The following is a 9,879-nucleotide window of genomic DNA, read 5'->3' on the forward strand; positions in this document are numbered from 1 at the left end:
AACCTGGAGGTGAATTCAGCCGACCTAACAGGAAGTGTGATGATGCTCAGTGGAGACCAAATCCACTTCATGGTCGTTAATGTGGAAATAAAACAATGCCACATGTGAGCTATTTGGCCTTTTTCCACACGTGATTGAAAATCTGCAGACAGGAAATGTGAATGATGTCTGATCATGACTGGTGTGACTGGAGTTCCAGGCTGCTTTTGTTTCTTTTTCCCTCCTTCTCACATGCTGAGGAGGGATTAATAAATATACTCCATAATGTTCTGAGCCCATCACTCATCTCTCATTTTATTTGATTTTTTTACAGCCTCCATTACTCACCTTTAGAGACTGTCAGAAAACTCAGGTGAAGGCTGAGCTTTGGTTTTATTGAGGCACTTTTGAGAAAGTTTGAATTGAGTTTATTTTCTCCATTAAGAGTTTATTAGTCCTTCAGAGTGGCCTGCGTGTTAACATGGAAGCTCAGTACCACAGCGTACAAATACTCTGCTACAAGAACTTTCTGGAGGTAGGTAACAAAGTCAAAGTACTTGAACATGCTGTTCTATCAGATTGTGAGGTCTTGTATCTGTGCCTGACACAAGGATGTAGTGCAGAGCCAAAACTGCCTGGATCCTGGTTGCTTGGCAACTGCTCCGAGGCATGTGAACCACTTCCTGCCCAAACAATCGCTCCTGATTCAGGACTTATGGTAAAACCCCCCATTCAGCACTTTACTAACAAACCTGCCTCCCTGTGAGCTCAGGGTGCATCGAGCAGCGTTATGTATTCTATTTGCAGCCTGGCGAGCGTTTCCCGCTGCTGTCGGGTATCACAGGAAGGTTACGACACCGCTGTCACACACTCATCTGAATAAATGATTCATGGTGTTGGGGTGAGGGGAGTGATGCAACGCAGCAAGGATCAGATCAGAGTCGGACTGTTGGAGGGCAGGGAGGGGACAGGCGGTGCTGGGCGGCGGCTGAACGCTGCAGGACGTGTGGAGTCAAAAAGTTTCCGAGCCTGATACATTACATTTCAGTCCATTTGGAGCTACGCTGTTTTCAAACGTCCTGAAGCAAAGGTCTGCTGAGACGTCGCTTACATTATGGAATCGAGTGTGAAATGACACACACCGTGTCTCTGACACGGCGAGGACAGAAGGACGACAAAGAAGGAAGGTTTCTGGGATGAGAGCGGCAGAGATTTGTGTGAACCATCAGACAGCAAAACAAGCAGATTCATCACTCGGCCGCCGCAAGTACGCGTCCTCCCGTCTGTCGTCTGTGATCGTCTTTCAGTGTCCCTCCTGCCCTCCTGTCTCGCTCTCTAACAAACCTTTCAAAAGCATCAGTATGCAGGCTGCAGGACGAGGGGACGGAAGCACGAATTTAAATGTGGATGCACTCGAGTCGGCAGCTGGCTCTGCAGATTTATGGTTTACACAGTATTGAAGATGCTTTGTGTGTGTGTGTGTGTGTGTGTGTCCTCCTCCTCTTACTTACTTCCTCAGTCCAGTCAGAGACAGTTTATCTGTGGAAACCGAGATCACATTTAATGTCTCGAAGGGCCTCCGAGGCAACAGGAGATCAAAACAGAAAAGACAGAAATGAAATGGAAGCATAGAGAGACCTTAATAAATGGATGAAAACGCAGATGCTTCCATCAAGACACTGAAGAGATAGTTACTATAGATAAAACAGGCTTTATCAAAACAGAATAAAACAAAAAGAATAAAATAAAACTTTAGAAATGAATTACATAATGAAGAGTGAGTGCAGCTCTTCACCACACGTTACTTTAACTTTACAGGTCAGAGAGTGAGGACGTCACAACACGTGACAAAGTTTTGTTCCGTTAGCTCTATTAGCTTCAGTCAGCAGCTTAAAGTCAGAGTCAACCTGTCACATAAACGCATCACATGTTCCAAGCAAAAGCAGAACAAGAAAACAGGGAAAAAATGGAATAAAGAAGTTGTTGAAAGGTGCTGCATGAAGAAGAAAAACTGTTTTATTAAACCCCGGAGGAAACTCATTTTCTTCTCTGTTATTATCATTTTCTTTTATTCATCTGCACACACATAGACACACACAAACTGTTGAGGTGTCAGAGTGGCGTAGCACAGCGCCCCCAGCAGTCCAGCTTCACTAACTACACACTGAGCTGCTGACTGCCTGACTAGCTCAGCCCACATTAAAATACAGTTTACACGGTTTACGTCTCAACACAACACTGACAGCTGATCCTTAAGTGTGAGAAGATCACACTCGTCAGCACCGTTCAGGGACCCTCAGGACAACCCACACTTCAATCCTGCACTTTCAGTAAAATGAGATGAGCGGCTGGCGTCGTTTCAGAAGCACCTGAGGGAGTTTATTCTCTCAGCTCGATGATCCACGACGAACACACGGGTTTTATAACTGCTCACGTTTCCACTGAGTGGCAACAAGAGCCGCACAAAACTCGTGAAAGGATTAACGTTCTCACGCATAAACACATTTTCACTTAAGTAAAGCACACACACCGCAACAAAGGCTGAGTGTGAACAGCATGGATGTTCCAGTTCTGACGAGGACAGGCAAACAGGAAGTACAGAAAGGAAATCAGCGAGGCAACACGTACTGAACGCTTTTCCTCTGGTTTCGTTCGTCATCGCTGCCTCGTCTGCGGCCCTCACGTCGTCCGTCAGCCGTCGGGACGCCGAGGCCGCGTTAGGTCAGGGACAGCAGGTTGATATCGTAGCATCCGTCCACCTGCAGCCACACGCAGAGCCTTTCAGCACCATATGAGCACATACAGAACTTGCTTGTTCGGCATTTCACTGAGATTTTGTTTCACGTGTTATAAATAACAACTTTGAGGTAGTGATGGAAACAGATTTTAGAAGCATTTTTGTCATATTTGTTGAAAATCTATTGAAAAGAAAAAAATCTGGACGTTTTACTGACAAATAAATGAATATAAATCAGACCATGAATGAACAACCTCTACTTTGTAACATTAACTTTAAGGCAACAGGAAGACCATCAAATGGGACAAAGAGAACACATCTTTGGTTGTGTGCAGTGCAGAAACATGACAGTCAGTGAAGGGTGGAAAACATCAGCTGACCGCTCTGCTGTTCGGGGAAAAACTCTCAATGATATCACCTTCATCTCTCTCCTGATCGCCTCCACGGAGGACAAAGTGATGAAGCCCCGAGTCTCGGCCTGAAGCCTCATCAGAGATGAAAGAGTAAAGTCTAAAGAGCTCAATATGGTGCGCCGACATACAAACACTCACGTCGAAGCGTCCGATGGAGGCTGTGGTCTGGTTGGTCTGCATCACCTCAGTCAGAGCCCACATCTGCTGGATGCTGGATGAGACGGTCTGGGGGTCTGGGAGGCCCTGGGAGACACACAGGAAGACAGACGTCAAGCAGCAGAGGCCACGCTGTCCTGAAGGATGTCCAGTCGTTAGTTTACACGCAGGATTTCAGTGCATCCTGCCCCGACACAAAACTGGTGTTGATTTGATTTGGGATTTTTAACCTCTGAAGAAAAAAACTGCAGCTTCCATTAATCCAGTGGGGTTTAAATGGCCCATTTTGACTAAAAAGTAGGAGAATTGCTGAAGTCAGTTTCAAAGTGTAAAAACATGCATTTATATTACAAAACAAGCAGACTGTGCCTCGTGAACTCTCCCCAGGACTGTATAATACTGTCACCATGTTTGCTTTTATCCTGTTTTTAACACTATTCATTTAGGGTTATTTTTGTGACTGGAAGAGTTGTTTGTTTTTATATGTGAGCTGCTGGATATTTGAATTCCCCCCCTGGGGATGAGTAAAGACTCCATCCATCTATCTGTCTTGTTTAAAACTGATTGTCAGACCGTCAGACACACAGAAACAAGCTCATTGTGTACCTGCAAGTCAGGGTGATGGTCACCCAGGGTCAGGTCAGACAGCCAATCAGACACCTCCTTCTCCGGGTCCTGGAATGAGGACATTTCATTGTTCAGTTAAGGAAGACTGTAATCTGGCGCCATCTGGTGGTTGCATCAAGAACAACAACAAAATGGACAGAAGTCAGTCAAACTCAGCTAAAAAAAAAAACCCCCACTGAACACGACCTGCTCAGCACCAAACCACAGACCAAGTTTATCAGGCGAAGTCAGGTTGATCTGCGCAGACCAGTATCTCGTTACAGTCTGCCCTGGACAACAGACGGCAGCTCTGTCCTCACAGCCTGAACCCAGCTCACCAAAAAACCCTTTAACCCTCAGGAGAGCAACAGAGGAGGAACACCTACACCACCACCTACATGGTCAGTGTAAAAGTAAGTGAGGAGTTCTGCACCAGGAGACTCTGAGGACAGTTTGGACACACAGTGGAGCCTTTAGCAGCTGAAGAGACAGATGTTTGCCTCGTCACACAGCTGGTTTAACTCCCCTCGTGTTGTGTGCCTGTGGATCCTTATGTGAACACGTAGCTGCTAATCACTGGGGTCTGTTTCGAGGATGGAGGACTGAACTCGGGTGGTGTCAACAGGAGTTTCCCACAGCAGTGTGAGTGTGCTTCATGAATATGCAGCTGACAGGCTGATAGCCTGTACGAGGATCAGATTCAGTGGGCAGGAGCTCAGTCGGTCTCCTGAATATTACACTGTGAACTAAAGCAAAGTCTCTGTGTCATCTGGATCTCAGTACGGTCATGTGGATTAAAGTTCTCCCTGTCAGGAATAAAAGAACTGAACCAACCGGCTCCACGTGGGGGTAGATTCTGATCTCCTCCAGAATGAAGCTCAGCCAGGCGGAGGACGGTTGTCTCAGGATCAGCCTCACAGACACCACGTGATCCGGCTCCACCCGCATCTTAAATGAGAGAGAAGGACAGCAATCACAGTCAGCGGTTTAACATGAGTCCAAAGTCGTGAAACATGCTGAGGCGAGGAGCTAAATGCAACCGGAGGCCTCTGTGACTTCTGGAAAGCACAGCAGGAAGCCTCAAAGACTGGTTATGTGATCTTTACTTGACCCTGCAACACACACCAAAACAGTCTGCAACAGTGTGTGTTTTTGATTTTGGCTGAAACGTCTCTTTAAATTAACCACTGTGACCCACCAAGTGATTACTGCAGTCACAGAATCCACTGAGCGTCGCTGAAGGCTGCAGATGACAAACATCAAGCCGTCTACTCTGTCACGATTAGCCTTCACATTGTGAGCAGCAGCCAGTTAAACCAGCCCAAACCATCTGGTTCCGCTGGCAATGAGAATAAACAGGAAATGAAGTGAACAGAAGAGAAGTAACTCAGATCGTTTCGTCTTCACGTCTCAGCAGGGCGGCTTCGCCTCCGGCATCAGCTTCTCCAGCTTCTTCAGCAGGTTGTTGTGATGCTGTTGAGCTGCGAAGTTCCTGAAATGTTTTCTGCACTCAGAAACGGGGACGATGAGATGAAGTTTGGGTGAACTGTTCCTTTAAGGTGAGCTCTGAGAAACGTTTCTGCTTCCACAGATGAGCATGAAACCAAACTCTGTACAGAGAAGTCAACAATCACAACACACTTTAAAGTCATCCTGCACCTGCCTTTTCAAATTAAAGCTCTGCGACAGGAAGGAGATTCAAAGGCACAGAGCACTCAGACGAGTATCGAGACTTTGCTGTGGGGAAGAGGATCTCACTTCTTTTTTCTTCTTTGATTCTGTGTCCTTTAGTAGATCCCTCATAATGCTGACTCCATCACCCCAAATCACTGAGGTGTCCCACGGAATCTAACGGACATCAGGGACAGACAGAGTGCTGGACAGAGTGCTGGACAGAGTTCAGAAGATAACGGAGACACTGAGCTGTACTGCGGGGGGTCAGGTGTGGAGCGTAGACGTGACACAAAAGAGTTGCTCGACATTTTCTGGTTTCTCAGTGAAGAGCGAGAACCACAGACTGGGCTCTGCAGTGTAGCTCGTAATGCTGTGGCAGCGTTGCCGGGGAAACGCTGCTCCTGGCGTTTCACACTGATCACGAAGAAGAAAAACGGGGTCAAATTTGCAAGCTCCTATTTGTAAAATTTGGTCGCTTTGTCTCCAAAAACTGTTTGACCACAGCAGACTCACCTGAGTCCTGTGAATGGAGTAGTAGTCCTGGGAGCCTCCCTCGGTGTGCGGGTTGTCCATCAGAGGCAGGTCTCTCACAGCAGTGCACCACTTGGCGGGGGCCTCCTGCCCGGGGCTCCTCCTCAGCAGCCGCACCGTCACGTAGGCTGTGTAGTAGTTCTTAAAGGTGATCTCCTCAACCTGAGAGACAGATCAGACACGCTCAGTGACTGGACTCTTGTTAGGATTCAGTTCAGATCTCTGGATTTATTCCAAACTATCTGCTCTATCTCTTCAGCATTAGATCTCACAGGGCTGTTGATATAAATAACACAAAGCTCTCTGGTGACCTGCTGGAGAAACTTCAAAATACAGAGTCTCTCACAGTAAATCAGACTCATTAAAGCATACTGGTGCCTAGAATAAGCATGCCTCCGGTCTGCAGTGGGTCTCGAAACACTGAGTCTGCCAAATCACAGTATTAACATTCAAACCCAAAGACAGAAGCGTGGAAACGCTCGGCGCAGATAATTCTTTCATGCTCCAGGCAGACGTCTTTGAAGCTATGAGCTAATGAGGAGCTGCTCTGCATTAGAAATGATTTTTAATTAGCACTAAATGCTAAAAAGTAGGTCAGTGCCCAAAACATTATTATAAAGTCTCTCCTAAGACGGGAGTACAGTTTAATATTCAAACAACTGTTCTGTTTGTAAGCGTGTGTATTCTCAGCTTTAGTAGAGACCTGAATGTTGAATAAAATGAGCTGATGGCACTTTGAGAATTTATGTTCCTGTTGAAGGCAAAAAAATCAGACTCTAAAAATTCATGTTTCTTCTCAGTTCAGTGTGGTCAGCACACAAACAAAGAACCTTAACATCTGCTTCTTCTACGAGCTTTGCGAGAACGTCAGGACTTCCTACAAAGCAATAATTAGTTCTCAGCTTCTGGTCCAGGATCACCGGTCCGGTCCTCCTCCCCACTCCTGGTTTGATACTGGCTCTACATCTGCTCTGTGGTCTGGCATGTTGTTCTGTGAGACAGCTGACTTTGAGCAGGAGGAGCTACTGTACGAAGTAAAGTTTCACTCATTTCACCAAAATCTGGTTCTGAGCAAAACTGAGTGAAGAAATATTTAACCCACTGAAGGCACAAGTTAAAAGTCTGTTGCACTGCTGGTGTTTCGGTTTAACGAGTGACCGCGCTAACCGGTGACGTTTGGCCCGAAGGCGTCTGTGGTTGTGGCTGATGAATGGAAGCTTGTGAAGAAACCAGTGAGCTCACAGTTCTGTGAGAAGGACGTTAAAACATCTGCACGGTATCTGTTCATGGCATACACAAGCTAGTTTCTTATCGTATTATTCACACACAATGTGATCCACCTGCATCAGTTCCTGGACAAAAACATCCAGTACGAGCTCGTCTCAGAGTAATATTAAAGTGACCCATTTAGCAGTGGAAAGAAGAGCTGAGCTGAGGTTGGTCTGGAGGGGATGAAACATGAACATAATTTTGATGAGGCTGAGGCTGAACATGCATACCACAGTGCTGTGCATTAAATCCACAGCTCCCTGAGGTCAGCGGCGGCTTACATTGACAGGCTTTCCAAAGGGGAGGCTGACGTCTACCACGCAAACACCTGAGTGAGCTGGGTCTGCTTTGGTGTCCCCGATGTGCAGGTACACGGCAGGTTTGACCGTGCAGTTCACAGGCTCCACGACATCTGTGCTCGCACTCATCTTCTGGAAACAAACGATACTTAAATTACACACCAGATTCAAAGTGAGGAACTCTGTCCGGTGCCGTCACCGGCTGGGGCCGACCCGTCCGGGCAGAGGACACGGCTGTGACGATGCAGACTTCTACACGCTCAGCAGTGATGACTGACTGACCGATCGCTTGAGTCTACACAAAACTGTGTGCATTGTACCTTTAAGTGACATTTAAGAGACGACATCTTGTGTGCAGCAAATGAACTTCTGAAATGAACAACTGCTGCAAGGTCGTAAGTTCTGGATTTTTCAAGAGGGAAAAGAGGAACATGAAGTTTTAACGTGGCAAAAATATCAAACACAAATTACTTTTTAAATTCTCAAACAGTAACTTCAGTTCAGTTGTCGATGGTGCTGATCGTTTTAGTTTTAGTTATGTCTCACATTTCAGATGAATTTGCTGTACAGCCAACAACTATTCAAAAACAGAAACTGGACTTTGGTTCCTGTGGTTGTTCTTAGCAGACAAACAGGAACAAAACAAAATGATTCCTTCCTGCCGTCGGCGTGACGCAGCGGAGCTGACTGTCTGACTTGTCTTCAGTCTGCTAGCACCATGGACAGCGACATGTCCCCGACTTTAAGGGACTGGCCCGCAGCTCCACTCACGGCTTGTAACGCTAAGAATACTCAATACACATTGTCGTGGTGCTGCTACACATCCGCACCAGGTTAGCATGGCGTTAGCGCAGGAGCTAACAGTGCAGAAACCGGCGTTAGCACAGTAGCTAGCAGATGAGTCGACATTTCGCGTGGAAAAAGAGTCGCAGAGGTCCACGAGGCCGCGCCGCGTTGGTTCAGTACTTACATTTCTTTGTCGGAGAGAACTCGCGGTTTGTAAAAGCCGACGACAACAAATAAAAGCGAGACTGAAACGCTTGAAGTCGCAGATGCTGACATGCTAAAGACACTTCCTGTTTGAAACCATGGCGACAGTGAGCGTCTTAAAGGGCCAGCAGCACGTTGCCTTGTAGCGTGAACTGCACTGAATCTTACGGAGCACTCAGAACCAGGCCTTTTCAGATGTCATAGATGGATTGTAGAAAACCACAAGAAGATGAAAGTGAGATGAAATGAGAGCATTTATTTATTTGTGTTTTTATAAGAAATGAGTTTGACTTAAAACAGACATCTCAACTGTTTTGCTCCCTATGAGGGCAGCGGCACTGCTGCTGCAGGCCTCTGCAGATGTTCACGCGTCATTACAAACGGTATCCAGCAGAGGGCAGGCTTACTCCATGTACTGGACCTCCATCACAGTCAGTGAGAGGTGTTACATTTTAAAGGCCTCTCTTACACTGAGCTCATTCACATCTCCACAGCAAAACATCCCATCTCAGGGAAATGATAAATGCTTGCCCCCAGCGGGCACAATCTCCTGTCTGAATGAGATTCAGGTGTGCAGCCCTGCTATCAGGGTGAGACAGCACACCTACGGCTTTATCAGGCAGAGGCAGGAATCAGCTGCTGTTCCTCTCTGGCCTTGTACTGATATCCGAATAAGACTGAAACGAGGTTTCCTGAACGTTTCGGATCAGTTCTGAACAAGGCGAATTACCTGATGTTCCACATGCACAGCGGCGCATTGTGTCAGTTTAATAACTCTGAAGTTAATCGGCTCACAGCCATCAAAGCACTATGCTGAATGATATTCAGAGAATAAGACAAATGGGAAAATGCTTTAATCCATATTAGACTTATTAATCCACCAATCATTTTTAATTTTCATGATTTCTGATTTGCAGCCTCATGCTAAGATTCTTCATTCTCATCTCATTTGCTTCCTCAAGTTGCTTTAGTTTCATTTATTTCAATTATGTTTTGTCATGAGGCATGAGCAAACAGATTCAGACAGAGAGAATCCATCCACCCACTCATTCGTACGCACATTTTCCTTCTCAGAGTTTAACCCTCAGATCGATTTTGTCTTGTGACTCCTCGACAATGAGCGATGGATTTAGATTTATACCTGATCTAAGTATGAAGGTCATTTCTGTTTGCTTATGTTTGATTCCGAAAAGATGCTGAGCATTGAAATCCATGTTGAAGCAGG

General features: G+C 46.2%; 1 protein-coding gene across 2 annotated transcripts; it reads right to left on the minus strand.

Moving 5' to 3' along the window:
* Positions 1–2,024: 2,024 nt before the first annotated feature.
* On the minus strand, positions 2,025–8,785 carry nicn1 (nicolin 1). 2 transcript variants are annotated; one of them, XM_046385243.1, is made up of 7 exons: positions 8,635–8,785; positions 7,647–7,796; positions 6,079–6,258; positions 4,726–4,839; positions 3,892–3,960; positions 3,268–3,372; positions 2,025–2,738 (listed from the first exon to the last, which is right to left on the minus strand). In XM_046385243.1, the coding sequence occupies exons 2-7, from the start codon at positions 7,791–7,793 to the stop codon at positions 2,697–2,699; spliced, it is 657 nt and encodes a 218-aa protein (XP_046241199.1). In that variant the 5' UTR covers positions 7,794–7,796; positions 8,635–8,785; the 3' UTR covers positions 2,025–2,696. The 2 variants fall into 2 exon arrangements, with proteins under 2 accessions (XP_046241199.1, XP_046241200.1); XM_046385244.1 differs by having other exon boundaries at positions 7,647–7,793; positions 8,635–8,776.
* Positions 8,786–9,879: the final 1,094 nt, after the last annotated feature.

Source organism: Scatophagus argus, chromosome 3, assembly GCF_020382885.2.
Source record: "Scatophagus argus isolate fScaArg1 chromosome 3, fScaArg1.pri, whole genome shotgun sequence".
Taxonomy (NCBI): domain Eukaryota; kingdom Metazoa; phylum Chordata; class Actinopteri; family Scatophagidae; genus Scatophagus; species Scatophagus argus.

Bases quoted from the DNA above. Each gene is read 5' to 3' on its own strand.
- nicn1 (XM_046385243.1), bottom strand. From the start codon at position 7,793: ATGAGTGCGAGCACAGATGTCGTGGAGCCTGTGAACTGCACGGTCAAA. The intron at 3,961-4,725 runs GTTGGTTCAGTT...TCCTCATTCCAG, and splicing joins TCTACCCCCACGTGGAGCCG to GACCCGGAGAAGGAGGTGTC. The intron at 3,373-3,891 runs GTACACAATGAG...TGTGTCTCCCAG, and splicing joins ACCATCACCCTGACTTGCAG to GGCCTCCCAGACCCCCAGAC.